This window comes from Lissotriton helveticus, chromosome 2_1, assembly GCF_964261635.1.
Source record: "Lissotriton helveticus chromosome 2_1, aLisHel1.1, whole genome shotgun sequence".
Taxonomy (NCBI): Eukaryota; Metazoa; Chordata; class Amphibia; order Caudata; family Salamandridae; genus Lissotriton; species Lissotriton helveticus.
The window spans coordinates 42,861,367-42,884,198 of record NC_136059.1 but is presented as its reverse complement, the minus strand read 5'-3'; the positions used below and the strand labels follow the sequence as shown (position 1 = coordinate 42,884,198).

At 49.1% G+C, this 22,832-nt stretch overlaps 1 protein-coding gene across 1 annotated transcript in view; it reads left to right on the top strand.

The window, feature by feature from the left end:
- Positions 1 to 22,832, top strand: part of LOC144817688 (long-chain-fatty-acid--CoA ligase ACSBG2-like) — a 614,824-nt gene that overhangs the window by 368,287 nt on the left and 223,705 nt on the right. The window contains exon 9 of the mRNA XM_078674435.1: positions 17,079 to 17,282. Within this exon, the coding sequence (XP_078530561.1) occupies positions 17,079 to 17,282 (204 nt within the window). The remainder of the gene's footprint in view (positions 1 to 17,078; positions 17,283 to 22,832) is intronic.

Genomic DNA, 22,832 nt, shown 5'->3' with positions numbered 1-22,832 from the left:
CTATGGTTATCCAACAGCGCCGACATCCTAGCACCACTGAAAAAACGTCAAAGCAAACCTGGCAACAAGAAGGCCTCATGGTTCAACGATGATCTTAAGAAGTCCAAGAAACTCTGCCGCTCCCTTGAGAAGGCCTGGAAAAAAGACCGAACCACCAGCACCAAGGAAGCCTTCAAAAACGCCACCCGCATACACCACCAACTAATCCGAAAGGCCAAAAAAACAGCATTCAAGGATCGACTAGACAACAACGCCCACAACAGCAAGGAACTTTTCAACATCGTCAAGGAATTTACCAATCCCTCAGCCAACTCCAACGACATCACCCCCTCTCAAGCCCTCTGCGACTCCCTGGCTTTATTCTTCCACAACAAAATTGCAGACATCCACAACAGCTTCGACAACCAACCCGGAGACCAACCCACCCAACCATATGCAGAACATCCCCCCCCCTTGAACACCCTTAACGACTGGAACCCAATCTCCACTGAGGACACCATCCGCCTGATGGACTCCATCCACTCAGGATCCCCCACAGACCCATGTCCCCACCACATCTTCAACAAAGCAAACTCCGTCATAGCACCGCACCTCCGAGACGTCATCAACTGTTCCTTCAACTCCGCCACCTTCCCGGAAAGCTGGAAACACGCTGAACTTACCGCCCTTCTGAAAAAACCCACAGCGGACCCCACCGAACTCAAAAATTACCGCCCCATCTCGCTCCTTCCTTTCCCGGCCAAAGTCATCGAGAAAGCTGTCAACAACCAGCTCGCCGCCTTCCTCGAAGCCAACAAATCTCTCGACTCCTCACAGTCTGGCTTCCGAGCTAAACACAGCACTGAGACCGCCCTCATCGCAGCAACAGACGATATTCGAACTCTACTGGACAATGGAGACACAGTCGCCCTCATCCTCCTCGACTTCTCTGCTGCCTTCGACACAGTCTGCCACAGCACCCTCTTACAACGCCTCAGAAACATCGGAATACAAGGAAAAGCACTGGAATGGATCACCTCGTTCCCCACCGGAAGAACACAGAGAGTCCGCCTCCCACCATTCAAGTCCGAGGCCACTGAAGTCATCTGTGGCGTACCACAAGGATCCTCACTCAGTCCCACCCTCTTCAACGTATACATGAGCCCCCTCGCGGCCATCGCCCGACAACACAACCTCAACATCATCTCTTACGCGGATGACACTCAACTGATCCTTTCTCTCACCAATGACCCCAGCACCGCCAAATCTAACCTACACGAAGGAATGAAAGAAGTCGCCGAATGGATGAAACACAGCCGCCTGAAACTGAACTCAGATAAAACAGAAGTCCTCATCTTAGGTACATCCCCCTCTGCATGGGACGACTCCTGGTGGCCGGAAGCCCTTGGAAAAGCACCCATCCCGACAGACCACGCACGGAACCTAGGCGTTATCCTGGATTCTTCACTTACAATGAACAGACAAGTCAACGCCGTCTCCTCATCCTGCTTCAACATTCTTCGCATGCTCAAAAAAACATTCCGCTGGATCCCCACCGAAACCAGAAAAACAGTCACCCATGCTCTGGTCACGAGCCGACTGGACTACGGAAACACCCTCTACGCAGGTACTACAGCTAAACTCCAGAAAAAACTCCAACGAATACAAAACGCCTCAGCCAGAATCATATTGGACATTCCGCGTAACGAACACATCTCTGGTCACCTAAAAAACCTCCACTGGCTACCCGTCAATAAGAGGATCACTTTCCGACTTCTGACCCACACACACAAGGCACTCTACGAAATCGGACCAGAATGCCTCCACTCACGACTGTCCTTCTACACCCCCCCCCACCAATTACGATCCTCCAGCCAAGCCCTCGCCACTGTACCTCGCATCAACAAGACCACCATGGGAGGTCGTTCCTTCTCATACCTGGCGGGCAAAACATGGAACTCACGTCCCACTTACCTTCGCCTTACCCAGAACCACCTAGCATTCAGAAAGCAACTTAAAACGTGGATATTCGACAAGTAATCCTCCTCCCCTCCCTAAGCGCCTTGAGACCCTCTGGGTATGTAGTGCGCTATATAAATTCTATGACTTGACCTGACTTGACATTGGCTCCCTGAGGGGGCCGCGTGGCCTCCAGGTGTGCCGCCCAAGTGTCAACTGGGAGCCTCGACCAGGCTCTCTCAAGGGTATGAACCCTTGGGGCTACCGCAGCTGGACTATCAAATTGCCAAGTCGCGGACACCAAAAAGTGGTCTGTCCAAGGCATGGCAAGAGCCGGAGATGGAACAAGATGGTCCAAGTTAGAGAGTATGGGATCGAGCAGATGGCCCTTCTCATGAGTCGCGCCCGAGTTGACCAGGTAGATTCCAAACGAGTTGAAATCATCGATCAAATCGACTCCAGCGATGTTCGTAGGGTCATCCAGATGGATATTAAAATCCCCGAGGACAACAAAGTTAGCAGTAGAAGAGGCAAGAAGTGCGGTGGTTTCTAAAAGAGAGTTAGGGAAGCTACCCAGGGGTCCAGGGGGGCGGTAAATCAACAAGCCTACCAAAGATACTGTAGGTGACAGCCGAAGGGAGAACTGTAAGCTCTCACAATCAGTTACCCCTCCATTCTGGATCTTACAAGCGAGCGTGTCTCTATAAAGAACAGCAATTCCTCCTCCCCTCCCTTTCGGTCTATCAAGGTGGAGTATATGAAAGCCTGGAGGGAGTGCTCTAACCATGTCAGGGCCAGAACTGGGGGAGAGCCAGGTCTCAGTAAGAAACAGCACGTCGAGCTCGTGGTCCAGAATAAGTGAATGGATTTCAGTGGCATGGCACGACAAAGACCGACAATTGAGTAGGGCCATAGAGAGAGCACGTTTCACAGCCATTGAATTATGGGCAGAGAAACAGGCTCTACACGGTAGAAATGGACTAGTCCCCACCTGTGCAAATCTACAAACAGTTGGGTGCGGTGGACGTAAGGCGATGAGAGCGTCCCTCCCATAACGGAGCTTGGTAGTAGAAGATGGCAAAGAGTCGGGCATGATGACAGGCCCTGAGCCCGTCTGGGCCCGGACGGGCACAGACGGGCTAAACTCTGGCGTAACTCTGGCGTCAGTTCGGCGTCCCCGCTGCGCGTGACCGCTGCGCGTTGGCATGGCTATCCTTATACTCAACCAACAAGGTAGAGAAAGGACTGACTGCGCGCTGCTCCCCCTCAACAAAGATGGCCGCCTCGAGACAGGGCGAAGGACCCGCAAAGAGCGGTGAGTTGACCGATTAGGGTGCAAGATAGGATGGCAGAGGTGGGGGTAAGTGGGCCAGGCAGTTTTAAAAACGAGGATTAAGTATCCTAAATTAACTACAAAAGAAATACAAAACGGGAGCTTAAAAACGAGCGAGCTACCACTCCACACACACTTCTACGAATAACGCCACACGCTGGTAAAGGACGCACTGAGCAGGGTTGCCTACCTTTATGCACAACCAGCAAGGTAGAGAAAGGACTGACTGCGGCTGCTCCCCCTCAACAAAGATGGCCGCCTCGAGACAGGGCGAAGGACCCGCAAAGAGCGGTGAGTTGACCGATTAGGGTGCAAGATAGGATGGCAGAGGTGGGGGTAAGTGGGCCAGGCAGTTTTAAAAACGAGGATTAAGTATCCTAAATTAACTACAAAAGAAATACAAAACGGGAGCTTAAAAACGAGCGAGCTACCACTCCACACACACTTCTACGAATAGCGCCACACGCTGGTAAAGGACGCACTGAGCAGGGTTGCCTACCTTTATGCACAACCAGCAAGGTAGAGAAAGGACTGACTGCGCGCTGCTCCCCCTCAACAAAGATGGCCGCCTCGAGACAGGGCGAAGGACCCGCAAAGAGCGGTGAGTTGACCGATTAGGGTGCAAGATAGGATGGCAGAGGTGGGGGTAAGTGGGCCAGGCAGTTTTAAAAACGAGGATTAAGTATCCTAAATTAACTACAAAAGAAATACAAAACGGGAGCTTAAAAACGAGCGAGCTACCACTCCACACACACTTCTACGAATAGCGCCACACGCTGGTAAAAAGGAACGCAAGGAACTCAACACTATCTAAGCCAAGTCTGATAAAACCCTCCTTTCCCTGCATCGATCTGCCCCCAGAATCAACACTCTGGGCCAGATGTCGGTAAATCCTTTTTTCCGACTCTTAAATACCGACTCATACCAAATCGGTATTTTAGAATCGGAAAACGGGATGTAGGTAAAAAATCGGTAAAATATACCTGCATGGGTGTGGCCACTCCCAGGTACTGGGGAGGGGTGCCTCATTCTGATTGGTTGGTTACTCTGGGCCTTTGTTGTGGGGTGTGGTGGGTGTCCCTGATTGGTTAGGAGGCGCACATGTCAATATTTCAAACTGCCGATTCGGTATTTACCGATTCGGTAAATACCGATTCGGTAATTGCCATTCATTCCAATGGGGCTTCTGGCCCATAGGAATGAATAGGATCTACCCAATCGGTATTTTCCGATTCTGTAAATACCGATTCAGTAAATACCGAATCGGCAGTTTGAAATATTGACATGTGAGCCTCCTAACCAATCAGGGACACCCACAACACCCCACAACAAAGGCCCAGAGTAACCAACCAATCAGAATGAGGCACCCCTCCCCAGTACCTGGGAGTGGCCACACCCATGCAGGTGCAGAGCAACTGAACAATTTGCTGAGCAGGAGGAAACTGAGAGGAGCTGGCTTCCCAGAGCTTACCTGGTCATCATAATGGAGTCTCAGGAAGGTCAAAAGGATGGTGGAGAGCGTAAAAGAAAAATAAAATTCAGCCCAGCAGAACTGCAGGTGCTTGCTGACGAAATTGTAAAGCACAACACCCTAATTTTTGGGAGACAGTCTCTGCATGTTGCAGAGTCTGTTAAGAGAAAGACATGGCTTGACATCCAGGCAAAGGCTAATGCCATTGGGGTGACGCACAGGCAGATCGACGACATCAAGAGAAGATGGTAAGACCTGCGCTTCATCACCAAGAAGAAGATTACTGCCCAAACAAAGGAAGCTGGTGTGACAGGAGGTGGAAAAAACAGAGCACCGAAACTAACTGAGCTTGAGGAGCTCGTAGAATCAACCCTGGAGCCTGAATGCATACATGGAATTGGTGACTTGGATAGTTCTGCCAGAGCAACAAAGAAACAAGGTAAGATACATGGACCTTAATCCCCACCCATTACCCTGACCCCCTTCCCCACTGTGTGTAAGCATTACACTCCTGAACAGCTTTTACTGGGGGCCAGCAATGCATCATGGGGGACGTAGTCATAGTTGCATACATGCAATGCATACACCATACAATTCAGCAAGGCATGCCACACACAACGACAAGCACACAATGTACACAGTGTAATCAATTTATTTAAGAAATACACACAGGTGAACAACACCAATGACCCTATGTCAATATGTTTTCACAGGAGAGTCCTCACGCAGTACAGCACCAGAAAGGGAGGAGAGGGCACCAGCACCTACAAGGAAGGAAAAGGAGAAAAAAAGCACAGATCATAGCGCTGTAGAGGGAGACAACAACACATCCCATGAGGCCTCAACACCTGAGCGAGCCACAACACCTCTGCCACAATCCCCTCTATTGTTCGGAACCCCTGAGTTGGAAGCACCATCGCATTCGCCAACACCAACGACTAAGTCGTCCATGCGGGGAAGGGCAAGGAGGCCTGATGTGCCCCCTCTGAGGATTCTGCAAACCTCAGATGAGGAGGATGAGGAGGGCGAAATCCAAAGCATTCCACCTGTGGCTGACAAGGCCAGGCAGCAGAGTTCAGCAGACTCTTAAATACCGAATTTCATTGGATTTGGTATTTTTTCCCTTTCCTACATCTCGATGGCCCTTTTTTACCATTTCTTATTTACCGAATTCGGAATTATACCGACTCTTATTTACCGATTCAGAACATTTTTGGCACCTACATCTCAAATTCCAAATACCGGTCGGAAACGGCCGAAATTACCGAATTTCGGCCGTTACCGACCGGTATTTGGCCACCTACATCTGGCCCTCTATGTGGTAATTTTTGCCGCAGTTCCACCTTTGGAGGCAGGTCGGGGTGAAACATTTCTTGAATTAAAAAACAAATCTATTCACTGGCTGAACAAGCATAGACCACTCCCTTCTCTAGTACAGACTGAAATCCTATTCGCCCGTAGGGTTAGTTGGCTTGGGCAGAGACAAAACGATATTTTAGGGGACTGTGTTTTGATTAATTTCAGAGATAAAAGGGCGGTCCAACATATTCTAAAATGGGGACCATCAATTGCAACCGGAGGTATACAAGCACTCCCTTTGGGCTATTTCTATCCTCCAAGCCCTCTCTTAGAAAGAATGGACAGTGTGTATAAAAAATGGGAAAAGCGTGCCCAGAGTAATGCGCCGCCACATATAGTACAAGAGTGGGGTAATAGGGAGCAATTCAACATCCCTGTAAACAATCATTTCAGCATCCTGGACTTGGTTGATTGACTAGCTCCCAGGTGTGAAAACCTGAGCATGGTCTCAAAATTTCCTAACAAATTACTTTACTTAGAAGGTACTAATCTTGGTAAACAATCGCCAGCAAAACCTCCTAAGATTATTCTTCTGGCTGGAGACCTGAGTGTACCCAATCCTCTTCCAGGAAATCCAGTCCACTCTACACAGGGAAATATAGGGCATCGAGAGCAGGCATACACACTCCTCACGAATGCACAGCATGGTGGGCCTCCTATACAGAATAGTTCTGGTTGTCATTTAGATCCACAGCATAGTGGGACTTCCATACTGAACACCAAGATCTTATCCTGGAACAGAGCAGGCCTAAGTACAAAAATGGATCTCCCAGACTGGGGTGCCTATATAGACACCCATTAGATTTGCCTGTTTCAGGAAACCTGGTCAAGGAAGCTCCTACATAGAGTGGGGTATTTAGCATACTCTACCCCAGCTGTACAGGGGCCCGGGGGAGACACTCTGGTGGCCTCTGCACCTGGGTTGATATACATATGGGCTGTAGAATCAAAGTGATAGAAACATTGTCCCCTGACATCCAATGTATTCTTTAATAATCTGAAAATAGGGGAGGAGCTTCGCGTACAACCAAGATGGCTGCGTGAGCACAGGGCTCCCGAGACCCTTGCAACCTCCCGCATCTATCCTGACAATTATCCTGATTACGTTGACGGATCATTGAAGACGAACCACGGCTGAGGCGGTAACCTTTGTCCAAATTTGAATTGGACTTCAGGAACCGGAATAACAACGATTTGAATATTGCGGCCTGCCTCTCGGTGTTGCCCGGGGCTCGAGTTGGCATGGTGCCCGGGCAGAAGTTGAACAACAGCGGCCTGAGGGAATACGGACTGTCGTACTGATTTTGGAATTTCACTTTCGCATTTGAGGCTCCAGTCTGATCCCGTCTGGGAGCGTGCATATGCGAGCAGAAAGCTATTGGACTGCGTGGCGCTCATGGGTGCTGTCCTGAGTGTGTATACTGGACACGGACGGGCTATGCCCTCTGGTTGCCGCTAATAGTTTGGTTGCGGTTCCCAGTACGGCCATCTTCTCTTGTTGCCCACTGCTTCTGGGGGTCTCCTTGTCCGTGATGGCGGCCAGATCTGAAGGAGACAAGCAAAAGTCCAAGATCACTCGGCGAGGTGGTTATACCCAAGCAAACAACATGGATTGATATGCCCAATCTAAAGGATCCCCCGGTGGACCGGGTAGATCACTGGAGGTTACTAAGGAGGACCCGGCCTCATCGGCGGAATTGACTTTGCAAGACGTCATGAGCGCGCTTGACGGGATGAAGGCCTCCATCGGCCAACAATTTGACACTCTTGCCCACAAGCTGAACACTGTTTCGATCGATGTCAACTTGATCCGCACGGATTTATCAAACACTAATGAAAAAGTCAAATCTTTGGAACTGAAGACTTCCAGCCTGACGGGTGATGTGTCCGACTTGCAGACAGAGGTCCGTAACCTGCGAGTCTCCGGTGATCTTTTTGCCCGCCGGTTGGAGGATTTTGAAAGTAGGGCCCGGCGTAACAATGTACGCATTATTGGGGTCCCGTAGAAGTCGGAGGATCCGGCGGCTGATTTTTTTGTTGAAGATCTTATAATTAAACACCTCGCACCAAAAGGACTGAGTAAGTTCTTTACGGTTGAACGCACCCACAGAGTACCGGGTGGTAAACCGAAGTTGGGTGCCCCGCCGCGATCCATCATTGCCAGAATCTTTAACTTCAGAGATAGAGACGCTATCCTGCAGGCCTCACGGTTGGGTGGACCCATGAAGTATGAAAATACCACCCTAAGTTTCTACCCGGACTTTACACAGGCTGTCCAAAAGCAAAGGCTAGGATTTCTGGGTGTTAAACGGCGACTGAGGGAGATGGAACTGAAATACACAATGCTTTTTCCAGCCAAGTTGCGCTTTGAATTCAAGGAACGGACATATTCCTTTGATCGTCCAGAGGTGGTGGGAGACTGGCTCGACACTTTGCCTCACAGACGTGGCCGGGAGGAACATTCTGGAGGAGCGGAGGGCGGTCCGATGGAGCAGGAATAGGACCATGGTCTCCGGATTCTGAACTTTGCTGATTGCTCTAACTGTGGTTCGATGACTTTTATTGTGTGAATTGATGTGTCATACCCGGGGGCAGCGGGGCGCTTGGTGGGACTCTTGCTCCTCAGGGGTTTCTTTTTGTAGAGTAGTTTGATGTCAGGGCGACAGGCACACTGCAAGTTGGGGTGGCTACTTAGTCTTACGCAGGGGTGCAGGGTGGGGGGGTTTGTAATGGGTTTTTGGCTTGGGGGTGGGGGGGTGTTCATTTGGGGGTGTTTTGTTTCTGTACAAGGCAACATATTGTTTTATCTTTTGATTTGGATGCTGAGCTCCGAGGGGGGTTGGATCTGCTTTCACTTTCGGGATGGGGGGTAGGGGATTGAGACTAATGAGTTGGAATGGGAATGGGTTGGGGGACAGGATAAAATGTGGGGTTGTGTTACAGCTGTTGAAACGGCTTACCCCATATGTGGTATTGTTGCAGGAAACACATTTGATCGGTAAAACCTGTCATGCCATGAACCGCAAAGGGTATTTTTTAGTTGCCCATGCGGGGTTCTCCTCTGGGTCCAGAGGGGTGTGTATCCTAGTTAGGAGTTCTCTCCCTTTGGAAATAGATGCAACAGTCCTGGATGATAGGGGGCGTTACGTAGCTCTCACTGGACGATGGTAGGGTAGGACTATATCCTTGCACTCTGTCTACGTTCCCCCGGGATTACAGTCGACAACTTTTACGGATTTGGGGCGAGTAGTATTGGTACTTCCTGAGGGGACTCTGGTCATGGGCGGAGATTTTAACTCGGTTGTCTCTGGTAGGGCATATCGACACCCGCCCAGGGACCTCACAGGGTCACAGAATTGGCTTAGCGGCTTTATAGATACACTGGGGTTGGTGGACTGTTGGAGATTGCTGCATCCGGCCCAGAACCAATACACTTTCCACTCGGGTGCACACGGTCGCCTTTCCAGGATTGATTACATCTTGATGCCAGCTGCGCAGGCCCCCTCCATTACTGAAGTTCGACATCTGGCTCGGGGAATATCCGATCACTCTCCACTGTGGCTTAGGTTGGAGTCGCATCTGGGTGCAGAGGGGTGAGTAGCCCCGATTAATCCATGGTATCTCCGTAACCCTAAAACCCGCGCTGCGTTGGTCAAATCCCTTGACCAGTATTTTGTTGAGAATGTGGGATCTGTGTCTTCGGCGGTGTCGCTCTGGGAAGCTTTTAAGACGGTCATCCGAGGTCAGGTGTTGTCATTGATTGCTGGCGCTAAGAAGAGTAAGAATGAGGAGGTAGTTAGCCTTGAGGCAGAGATTGCCGAACTGGAGCGTGATTTGGAACTGGGCGTCACCCGTGGAAAGATGCATGTTCTGCGTCTTAAACAACTTGAATACAAGGCTTTGGTTACGGATGCTGCGAAAGTCGTGAGCAGGGAGCAGCAGGGCCGATTATATGATGTCGGGGATAAAGCAGGTAAACTGATAGCATGGTTGGATAAGAAAGAGAGGGCGAGCCGTGTGGTTCCTGTGATTGAGAAAGTGAATGGTATGCGTGTGACTGAACCCAAGGAGATAGTCCAGAGTTTTGCGGAGCATTTTCAGGAAGTATACTCCCCCATTTCTGATAGGCCGGAGGAAGATTCACATTTATTATTGCGCGACATTGCATTGCCCAGTTTGTCTGATTCCGATAGAGAGTTGATGGATACAGTAATAACCGCTGATAAGGTGGCTCTCGCTATCCGTTCCCTTCGTTCGGGGAAGGCGATGGGTCCCAATGGTCTCCCCATTGAACTTTATAAATTGCGCCCTGACAAAATGGCGCCGTATCTTCGTGACATGTTCCTAGAATCGCGAGATAGGGGCTCCCTTCCCCGTAATCAGCGTCTTGCGACCATTATGGCGATTCATAAGGAAGGGAAACCAAGAGACCGCTGTGCCTCTTATAGGCAGATATCACTCCTTAACGCGGAACCCAAGATTCTCGCTAAATTATTGGCCAATCGTATAATAAAGGTGATTAGTGACTTGATTCATCCGGATCAATCCAGTTTCATCCCACATCGGAATACGGCCCTGAATCTGCGACGTTTGCATGGTGTCCTCGAGAGGACTTCGTCATTGCGTGAGCCGGCCATCTTGGCTTCCTTGGACGCCACAATGGTTTTTGATACTGTGGAATGGCCGTATTTGTGGGCCGTACTTGCCAAGTTTGGTTTCGGTCCTGGCTTCATTGGCTAGGTGAGACTCCTCTATGAGGACCCATTGGCGCAGATTGTGGTCAACGGTCGGGTATCTGAGTCCTTCGTTCTTGGGAGAGGTACACGACAGGGTTGTCCATTGTCGCCGCTCTTGTTTGCCCTTGCTCTTGAGCCCCTTGCTGCCTGGATTAGATGGGAACCGTCGATGAGGGGTATTCAGTGGGCCCCAGACTTTGAAGATCGTATCTTGCTTTACGCAGACGATATACTGTTGTACCTGACGTCGCCCTGGAAATCGTTAATTGTTTTGGTTGATGTCCTTACCTCTTTTGGTAGGAATTCTGGCTTAGTTATCAACTGGACTAAATCTTACTTGTACGTCCTCTCGGGAGATGTCCCTCTTTTGCCGCGCGGTTGTCCCATCCAGATTACACAGACGGGTTTTAAGTATCTTGGGGTCTATATATCATTGAACCCGGTTGTCCGATACCAGCGGAATTTGCTCCCACCGCTCAACCGGTGGAAACTGGACGTGGTGGGCTGGCGTAGGCTGCCGCTATCGCTGCTCGGCCGTGCGGCGCTCTTTAAGATGATGTCGTTGCCACGCTTTCTGTACGCTCTTCAGAACACCTTTGATGTAATTCCCACAAGCTATTTTCAGGCAGTGGAGGGTCTCCAAAGGAAGTTGATCTGGGATGGGCGATCAAGTATCGCCCTCGCCAAGCTGACGCTTCCATGGTATGATGGTGGTATCGCTCTCTCTGACATCAAATGATATTACTGGGCGTCTCAATTGAGGGCCATTAATCATGGCATGTATGGTCCCGAATTGAACCCCGCGTTTGCAATGGACAGGTGGTTGTTGCCGGGGGGGGCAATTACTATAGAGCGCTCTATTCTAGATTGGCTGGAAGGCGGCTCTCGGGGCCCACAAAGATTGCGGTACGGGTGTGGAACTGTGCAAATAGTGCGATGGGTTGAAAGGATCGACTGACCCGAGCGACCCCGCTTTTTGCTTCCAAGAAGCTGGGTAACTTGTGGAAAACGAAAGGATTTGAGAAATGGGGTATGATTGGCGTTAGTAAGGTGAGTGACCTCTTGGCTAAGGGCAAGATTAAAACCTTTGAGGAATTGAAGGCTGAGTTCCAACTGAGTGAAAGGGAATATTTTCGGTATGCTCAAGTCCGCCATGCCTTGCAGTCTGTTTTCCCTGAGGATGTAGAGATTCCGGAGTCCTCTCCGCTTGAGGATAGAATACTGGATGGTCATGTGCCAGATAGTACTATCTCTTTGATCTACAAAAAACTGATTAACGATAGGACTGACCTGTTGGTGCAGCTTCGGGACGTATGGACCCGAGATGGCCTTGAATTGGATGATGAGGACTGGCCGTCTGCGATCTCTTCTCCTAAGGAGGTCGCGATTTCGGCCCGTCTCCGGTTGGTGCAGCTTAAAATCCTGCACAGAATTTATGTGACTGGCCCCCGTTTGGTTAGAATGGGTTATTCGGAGGATGGTCTGTGCAAGCGTGGTTATGGGCTGCTTGGGACGTTTATGCATATAATTTAGGAGTATCCTGAAGTAGCTGCGTTTTGGACTGGGATACACAATAAGATGAAGGAAGCTACTGGTGTTGCCCTGCTGCCTGAGGCCAGACGTTGTCTCCTGAATGTCTGGGAACCCAATGACTATGATGTAACGCAGATGCAGTGGGCGACCCTGGGAAATATGGTAGCTAAGAGAGACATAGCGCAGTTGTGGGGTTCCCAGAGGCCGCCCACGGTCGAGGCATGGATGGAAAACATGGATTGGTGCATGTTTAGGGAGAAGACGGTCTATGTGGCACGGGGGCGACCCAGAAAATGGGGTAAGATTTGGGGCCATTGGAACAGTTACCGTGGAGACATTTGCACTCCTCCTCTTGTGGATATTCCTGAAGTTCCACTTTCCCCCTGACCTGCCATTCCCCGCATTGTATTATACATATTTTGTCTGGAGTTCTTCTCTCCCCTGCTTCCCTACCCTAATATTGTCTGTATACCTTACCTCCCATGCTTCCCTCCCCTAACATTGTCTGTATTCCTTCCTCATTCGGACGGGTATCCTGTGTATTGTGTTTATTCTTTAATTTCTAATAAAAAGAAAATAGCTGTCAAAAATATTTACTCATGGCCAGTGAAACAAGGGCTGACATCGCAGCTTTTAGACTTCTTGGCAACTTTCTTACACACACTGCCCAAGACCTCGCACATAATAATTTGGGGGGATTTTAATTGCCACTTTGAACCTTTAAACGGCCTAAACACTCCCATCACTAGTGAGGAGGACGCTGTTTGTCAATCCCTGATTGTAACACTTACCCGGTCAGGAGTTGGACCCCCCTAGTCCTGCAGATGATCTATCTTACCCGTACAAACTTGCTAAGGGCATGTAATGGCTGTTTCCCATCCGGCAGTCTGGGCACCCCTACTTATAACAAGCTGAGCCAATCATCCATTATTGATTACATATTGGTAGACGTGGAGTTGTTGCACAGAGTAGTGGGTTTTGTAGTAAATCTTAGCTGTGAAAGTGACCACAACCCGTTAGTCCTAGAAATAAAACTGCGGAAACCTGAGCATGACCAAAGACCACCTACCCAAGATATCCCAAATTTGGTAGCCATAGAAGGAGGCAGAAGACTTTGTTGGGGAACATTTGTTCAGTCAATTGACAAAAAGACTACCCTCTATGAACAAATCATTCCCCATCTGGAACTAGCTTTTCAAACACCAACAAATAGGTAATAGTCAAAAATCACCAGGACATGTTTGCCAAATTTGCAGTGTTTTTCTATAATGTAGATTTTAAAAATAATTCAAGCCCCAAAAATAATCACTCCTGGTATAATAAAACATGCAGAGATGCTAAAAGTGCCCTGCTGACAGCGGTTAAAGACAAGGATAATATTTGCTCTAAAGAAACCAGGGCAGTATACAAAAAAACTGTTATGGAAGCAAAGTCAACATGGGAATTAGACAAATGGGACGCAATTAAAACGGCCCTAGAGAATAGAGATACGAGAGGCTTTTGGAACCTAGTGAGAACTGGGAAGTCCGAAGGCAACTCTGCAATAGAACCGAACCTAGGAGAGGAAGTCTGGAGGATGCACTTTCAAACATTATACTTCAGACCTGTGGCAGGAGATGCACCAGCCAGGCACCTTATTGAGCATAATACTCCCTTGGATACGAATGCTCCCCTTTGCACTGTAAAGGAAGTCACCGCAGCATTGGGCAAAATGCTCCCAGGCAAAGTGCCAGGTCTGGATGAAATACCTGCAGACTTATTCAAGAATGAAGGATCAGTGTGGGTTCCCTATCTAAGGGTGCTATTTAATGCCATCCTTGAAGGTATGGAACTTCCTCCAACATGGGCAGGCGCGGAAATCATCCCTATCTACAAGAAGGGCTCCCCGCTTCCCTCTGCTAATTACCCCCCAATAAGTTTAATCGACATGACGCAAAAGTTATTTGCTCACGTTCTTTTGGGTCGGTTGCAGTCATGGATTGACGATCAAAACATCTTAACTCCCCTTCAAGCGGGGTTTAGAAGCAAAATTTCAACAATTGACCAGTTATTCAGACTGCAACTGATCCATTGGAAAACAGTGACTTTGGAGGGCGGCAGCCTTTACCTAACCTTCGTGGATCTTAAATCCGCATTCGATATGGTGCAGCGTGACCAGCTTTGGGGCATCCTTTGGGATATGGGTGCTCCAGAGTATTTATGCCATCTGCTGATACGGTTGCACCAGGACACGTTTGCGAGGATTAGATACGGTGAAAAAGGGGAATTGACAGCTCCCTTTTCAGTGGAGAAAGGGGTGAGACAGGGTTGTGTGCTTTCACCGACCCTGTTTTCCCTCTTTTTAAATGTTTTAATAGAAACCCTGCTGGCAATAAAAGATATAGATTCACCAAGGTTAGCGAATCATAAAATACCTGCGCTTATGTTCGCGGATGACACGCTGCTACTCTCCATGTCACCAATGGGTATGCAACGGGTTCTAGAGGAGTTTCTATAAATTTTGTAAGAAAAGGGACCTGGAAATAAACCTCCAAAAAACGAAATACATGGTATTCAACGCAAAAACTACAAACTGCCCACTGCCACAAATGGATGTAAAGCCCTTAGAAACCTTTCTACCTACGATTACTTAACGATAAGATGAACTGGGGGACCCAAGTAAAGAAAGGAAACTTAAAACTCACACAATCCATTGGGGGCATTCTTAAAGTCTATAAAAGTTGTTCCCAAAAAGCTGTAGGTCCGCCAGCTGAAATCTATAAAATACAGGCAAGGGGAGCTCCTCTTTATGGTGTTAAACTCTGGGGCCCCTGCCATCCAAATGTCCTCGCTACAACAGAGAATTCCTTCGTTATACAACTTTTGAGTCTTCCGAAGAGTACTCCCCTAACACCTTTGAGGATGGATCTTGGGATTGGCCTGATAAGTGAAATAATTGCCTCATGCCCGGTTTTATTCTGACACCGCTTATGGAGCACGCCTGAGCTGTCAAATTATAGGGAGGAACTGAAGGATGTACTTTCTGTTCTAGGAGCAGGGAATTTACCTTGGTTATCCCACATCCATACCAGATGTCACACATTGGGGCTCTCAACCCTGTGATCTTCGCCCGAGGAGAATTGCTCCCTCACTTAAAAAAAAAAACCTGCAGCTTATTATCAAAGAACACAACCTATCCCTACTTCTTCAGAGTATCAATACTTGCTCCCTGACTTACAGGTTCCTGAATGTTACATACCGCGGGATCCCCTTACCTCTCATATTCTCCGGACCCCTGAATTCCTTTGCCACCGCTTGCGTCATTACCTGTAGCTGGGTTGCCAAATAATACAACTCAAAATCGGGGACTGCTAACCCACCTTCCGACTTTGGTCTTATCAGTGTCGCTATCCCTGTGGCAATTCGGCTAACCAAAGCACTATGCACTTTATTCTATTCTGTAGTTTATATAAAGTGGTGCGGAAAAACCTTTATCCCCACTATTAAGGAAAATTCGCCCCTGCACATACTTTGATGGTTTTAACTTTCTGCACACCTTGGCTACCCCTGTATCTGCATTGCATTAGCTAATTACAAAAAAGTATTGATGGCTATTAGAAAGCGTTTTGAGTCAAAGAGTTTGTTAAAGTATGGTTTAATTTCATACTATTGTACGGTAATCGGTTGTATCTTGATGAACTGTGTAATAGCTTGTCGCTTTAAATTTATTATTTTATGTATAGAATTTTTATATTGTACTATTTAATGAATTGCTTCTTTTTTAAATGTATTATTGCGATTGTTTTATAAATTGTGATACATTTTACCTGTCAAACTTGTATGGTTCTCTTGAACCGAAATAAAGTTATTCTTGACTAGACTTGAGATAAGAACACCATTCGATATATGACTAATGTAAGGGCAAACTTGCAAAATGTATGATTTTGTTGGCAGCAGCTCCTGTAGAAAGGGTTCATTTATGTAACCCTTTCAGGCAGAGCACAAGCCAGACCTGAGAGGCAGCTCCCAGCTTGCGTGCAACTGACTGTTGTGCCACAGTTACAAACTGAGCTAGATTGTAGATTGCTAAGGCATTTGAGTACTGGTAGCTAGCTCCCTGTGGGCTTCAGCATTAATTCCACAGATGGGCAGTTTACTAGCACCGGTGCCAATCTAAAGAGTTCTGACTCATGAGTAAATGGCCCTTACAAAAAGAGAAAGTGCAAGTCCTACAATGCAAGGTGCTATTGACTAGGCCTGGGCGGTAAATTCCGTTCCGCTCGTGGAATTTGAGTAATTTTGCGTTCTGCGGAGAACTGCCAAAAATTCCGCACTCCGCGGCTTCGCAGAATTATTTGCTTGTTCACGCTTTCAAAATGTGTGTTCACAAGATATTTCTCCTCGAGCACGCAAACAGCGTTTGCGAACAGGAAAAAAGCATCTCAAACGGGCAGAACAAGCAATTCCACGTTTTCGCAAGACTTTTGCGTGCTCTCAGAGATTTTTTACCGTTTCTCAGAGCTTTGCGTAGCACGACTACGCAAATTCCGCCCACCCCTACTACTGACTCAAAAAATGAACTGGCATAAGAAGTTGCTGCTTAGAGCCATCTCTGCCAATATCACGCTTATCTGAGATGCTTGGATAAAGTTCAACCTAATGCATTTGCAAAGGCTTATTATTTCTGCTAGTTCAACTTCTAACCATCTTCTAAATCTTTCTATTACAGTAATGGCTCTGGATTCCTTGGGTTCTCGATGGCGGATTTTGGCCTTGATCGATGTGTCCTTCGTTACACAGGAGGTGCTATCACCTCAAAGGAGACCCTGAAGTATTTCATGGGACTGAATCTTCCTATTATACAGGTCTATGGCATGAGTGAGAGTTCTGGAAACCATACAGTATCTTTGACAAGCAACTACCGCATGACAAGGTCAGTGCTAACCTGTAACCAACTTTGCTTCTTTTTATCTCAGGTAATAATAGCATTGGTTATGTTATGCTATGTTAGTAGGAATTTATTAAGCGCACGTACACCCGAGGGTTTCATGGTGCTGATAACAGAAGTCCGGTGCAGTCAGGATACTACGCTCAAACAGCCAGGTCTTCAAAGATTTTCTGAAGCTGAGGAGATCGTTACAACTTCTCAGAGCCAGAGGAATAGAGTTCCATAATTTAGGGGCAAGGTAAGAAAAGCTGCATCCTCCCTGACGTTTCAGTCTGAACGACGGGGTGTTGAGCAAAACTTGATGGGCTGATAGTAGGCTACGCCGCGGGGTGTATTTAGTAAGTATGCGACTGATGAATCTGGGGCTATTTCCATGAAGGGCCTTTAAGGCTAAGCAACATGTCTTGAAAGATACACGGTGAGCTATCGGGAGTGAGTGGAGTTGTACAAGGTAAGGTCTGACTGACAACCTCTTGGGTTGTTTATATATCGGTCTGGCTGCCTGGTTCTGGACCATTTGAAGCCTTTTTTGCAGACCCAGCGGCAGACCGAGGTAGATCGAATTGGAGAAGTCCAGCCGTGAAAGAACGAGTGCTATCACCACCTGGATTAAGGCAGAATGGGTTAACAAGTGTGCTATTTTCCTTATTTTCCGTAATTGATGGACACTGGAGGAGATCACGGAGCCTACTTGTCCATGCAGCGAGAGGTCGGCGTTGATCGTGACCCCCAGGCTTTTCACGGAGAGAGAAGGGGTGGGGGGGATCCCGAGTTCAAGCGGCCAAAATTGCGTGCTCCAACTGTTCTTACTATTCCCAGGCAAGACCAACTCCGTTTTGCCTGGGTTGAGTTTCAGTTGGTTCACATCCATCCAATGCTGGATGTGAAGCATGGTGGATTGAAACTCACTCATGGCATTAGGGGAAGTAAGGGAGAATATGATCTGGAGATCGTCTGCATAATTGAATACAGTGAAATTTCTATTTTTTAGCGAATGGATCAAGGGTCTTATGTAAAGATTGAAAAGCAGCGGGGACAGGGAGGAACCCTGAGAGACTCCGCAAGTGGAAGAGAGTTTGGAGGCAGTAAACCCACCCAGCCTGACCGCCTGAGTGCGGTCGGCAAGGAAGGATTTAATCCATTCCAGTGCGGGGTTCCTCGGGCCGGCTTGCTCGACACGGTTCAACAAGATGGTATGGTCGACCGTGTCGAACACAGCCGACAGATCCAGAAGTACCAGAGCTTGATGTTCGCCCCTATCAGCATTTGCTCTGAGGGTATCCAGTACCGCCAAGATCACAGCCTCCGTGGAATGTGCCGGACGGTAACCTCCTTTAATTGTTACAAGCAGGTTAGCATTAGTGCTCTGAGCATCTTCTATTACAGTCTTGGTGATCTGCTTGCCACTGTATGATAGCTGCACTCGGGACATAACACAGTCCACTGAAGCCCCTGTGGCTTAAGGTGCCCCCGCCCACCAAGGGCCACCCTTCAATATAAAGCCTATGGATATAGCCGCGGCTCCTCTGTTATGGCGGTGGAGCATCGCCCCACTGGCGCAGTCAGCTGATAAAAACATGTCAAGTAGAATGATAATATAGCAACTGTCTTAGGGTGGCCAAACCTTCATGCGCACTTAGATATCACCAGGTTATTGCATGGGGAACAGCAGGCACAGGCTCCAAGTCCCTCTGGGAGCGTAAAAACAGCCCGCTCCGTGGATACCCAGTGTTTCCCTCATGCTAGGTAATAGTATTACGAGCATGAGAGCAGCATCTGGATTGGTGCGGGGGAGTCTGGGAGTCTGTGATCAGGAGCAGAAGAGCACCGAGGCGGCGAGGCAGCAGGTACTTTTCATTTCAATGTATTCTCCCCCATACAACATTGAGGTGAATTAACACTGTGTGAGCACGGACTGACCCTGTGTGGACACTGACGCTGGACTCGGGTGCAAGAAGACACTGAGGCCTGAGGCAGAAGGAGGCCCCATCCTCCAGCTAGACTCTGGGCATAGGGCTCCTGCTACCCACTCCATATCTTTGAGATTCATAGGCCTTGGGCTGGACGGTGGCCCACTGATGCGTGGGCACCACCTGCCGCCTGCCTGTGTTACACCCTGAGCCCATCTTCAGCAACAAACCAGGCGGACTTCGAGGGTGGCACTTGAATGAATGAGAGCGGAGGTGCTTGTGTGGACTGAGGTGCATAAGGGTGAGTTTGTGAGATACAGGTAGCATTCAGTAACTATGCTTTGTAGCGCTTTCACTGGTGGTGAGATGTGGTACCGGTAGGTGCTCACTAGGTGGCAGCAGTGTGCACAGCATGAATGTTTGTATCAGGTCTGCTCTCGTTGTTCACCCAGGGTGCTTGTCCCAGTGGTATGAGTCTCAGTGACTGCGCCCTTCCTTGGAAACTGCGGATTTGGAGGCATAACAATCCTGCCAGGACTTTTAGGGAGACAGAAGGTGCTATGAAGAGGCCTCTGCGGTGTAAATTCATGGAGGAGGATATGTATACGTTCTTCCAGAATCTACCAGACACTTCTGATGAAAAAGACTAAAATGGCGTGATTGTGGGGTTAGAAAAACACTTCACGCAACCCAGAGATGAACCTGGATTATGAAAAATGGATCCTTCGTCTAGTAGAGCAGAAGCAAGGAAACCCACTTGTTTGTTCATATAAAGAGCATGGAAGCAACGCCACTGCCCCAGTCCAACCTGCCTATTACTGCCATACATTTGATCTCAGAGCATTGGAAGTTAATAAAGTTTGTTGGCTTTAGAGCGTTTGACTTAAGGGGCCTATGTGATGATGACGGGAGTGTTGGATGGTAATAATGGAAGACTGTTCAGGATGTAAGAGGGCACTCAAGCATATAAAAATTCAGGTTAGAATACGAAGGTGAAAAACAAACATGCAGAACAAGGTAAGCATGTGGTGGGGGCTAAGGAAAAAGGTAACAATGCTCTATATGAACCACTAATCGAGTGAGCTTTCAAGGCCAAATCAGTGAATGGAAATTATTATCTGACAGAGACATCTAGCCGCAGATTCCTTAACTTTTGAATTCTCCCCAGGCGCCAGTTTGGATCTGGAAATTTTTCAGCAGCGCCTCTGTGCACCAGTGGACGGCCTTGTATGGCTCCGTGATGACGTTGTTTCCGGATATGACGTCATTGGGCCATAGAAGTCCAAGTCCGGCGCGTGGTCGTCAGTTTCTTCTTTTCCACGCTGCAACGCATATCTCTGGTCGTTTTTCAGCCTTCTGTGATGAACTTTCCTCATCTAAAACAGTGTGCTCAATGCCCTCTGGACCCACACTCCTATCTGTATGTGGTGCCTGGGCAAGCACCACGATGGCGACGAGTTTGATGCCTGTCAGCGGTTAAAACCAAAGGCACTGCGAGCGGCACATGAAGCTTCTGACGGCACGGTTGTCGCGGACTTCCTTCCGGGCCATTGATGCTCTTCACCCCTTGGTCAATGACAATGTTCCCAGTCTCCGTTGATATTACACGGTAAGCGGCGTCACAAGAGGCCGAAGGCACGGGCCTCTCTAGCATCTTTGAGTTGTAATATGTATCGCAAAGGTGTATCTCATCCTATTTCTGAGACTCGCACTCCGGCGGCACTCCAGAGCCTCCCAGTTTCTCCTGGAGCCGGGGCGACCTGGAAGCAGATGCAGGAGTACTGTGAGGCTTTTCATCTGGTCTTAGGGCCCTAGTCACCCTCTGGAGCACTTGCGCTCCCCAAGGAGGTTGTAGGTGCCATAACTGCATCATCGCCGTCGGGTTTGCCTTTGGTGACAATTCCAGCCTTGTACTCTATGGTACAAGGGCATGGTCCTTCTGGGCCACCGATGGCAATCGACTCCGGCGCAAAGTCAGTCGCTATTAAGATGCCGATCATTGCTGCGTTGGTAGACTGCGAGCTGGAGTCGGTGTGCACTGTGGAGCCGGCTTTGCCGCAACTCCGGATATCTGAGCAGATACTGGCTGATGTTTCTCCTCTTTCCCAGGTAGACGTTGGCACGGTGTTGCCTCAACGCCGTGTGATGTCGCCTCACCGCAGTTCGACGTCGCCTCACTGCCATTCAACATTGTTTAATGAAGCTGTATCCAGTACCTGTCATTTCTGTGGAGGATTCACAAGGCCTGTTAGGGGAAGGTTGTGAGGGGATGATCCCCTTGGAGCAGCCAGTGGCTCCTTCTGGGTTGGACAGCTGGATTGCGGAGCTGGGTGAAGCAGGTGAGCTAGATATGTCCCCTGCGTCCTACCTTTTGTCACCTCCTGGCCTCACCTCGGAAGACAGTTCCTCTTTGGCAGAAGTTTTGAGGAGAGTGGCTGATGTTTTTATCTTACTCTTCCTACTGTGGAAAAGGCTTCAGACTCTCTTATTGAGGTCCCTCATCCCGGACAATCGGGGGTTGAACCAGTGCTGCCTTTTTGTGAGGCACTTACTGACATTTTGTTGGGGGCATGGGCAAAATCTGAGTCAGGTGTGCCAGTGGACTGCATCATTACCCACACATATCTCCATGCCCCTGGTGACCCTGATTGCCTTGTTAGACATCCGACCCACCACAGCTTCGTGGTCCAGACCCTGAGATGGGAACCTCCGTTATTCCCCCCTTGATAAGGAGGCCAGGGTACAGGATTCTTGCGGGAAGCTGATTTTTTCCCTCAACTAGTGCGGCTTTACGCTCCACTTATACGCTTTGTGGGTGTCTTTGAGCCAACTTTTACCCTTGTTCCCCGAGGTTAACAGGGGCGAGTTACATCAGTTGATTTCAGATGGCCATCAGGCAGCCAGACTGCTCATCAAGTGTGAAATAGATTCCAAAATGGATTCCAATCAATCAATCAATGCATTTATAGAGCGTACTACTTACCTGTGAGGGTCTCAAGGCGCTGGGAGGGGGGGGGGGGGTTCTGCTACTGCTCGAAGAGCCAGATCTTGAGGATTCTTCTGAAGGTGAGCAGGTCCTGGGTCTGCCGCAGGTGGGTGGGGAGAGTGTTCCAGGTCTTGGCGGCGAGGAAGGAGAAGGACCTTCCCCCGGCGGTCGTTCGTTGGATGCGGGAGACAGCGGCAATGGGCGAGGCTGGTGGGGCGGAGCTGGTGGGTGGGGGTGTAGAAGCTGAGTCTGCCGTTGAGGTAGGCTGGTCCGGTGATGTGGAGGGCTTTGTGTGCATGGGTGAGTAGTTCGAAGGTGATCCTCTTTTCGACGGGGAGCCAGTGTAGGTCTCACAGTTGGGGGGTGATGTGGCTGCGGCGAGGGACGTTGAGGACCAGCCAGTCGTCGTAGGTGTTTGGCCTGGATACCTGCGTAGTGTCGCGTTGCCGTAGTCTAGCCTGCTGCTGACGAGGGCCTGGGTCACTGTTCTTCTTGTTTCGGTGGGGTCCACTTGTAGATCCTGCGGAGCATGCGGAGGGTGTTGTAGCAGAGGAGGTGACGGCGTTGACCTGCTTCGACATGGAGAGGGAGGAGTCGAGGATGAAACCCAGGTTGCCTGCGTGGACGGTGGGTGTCGGT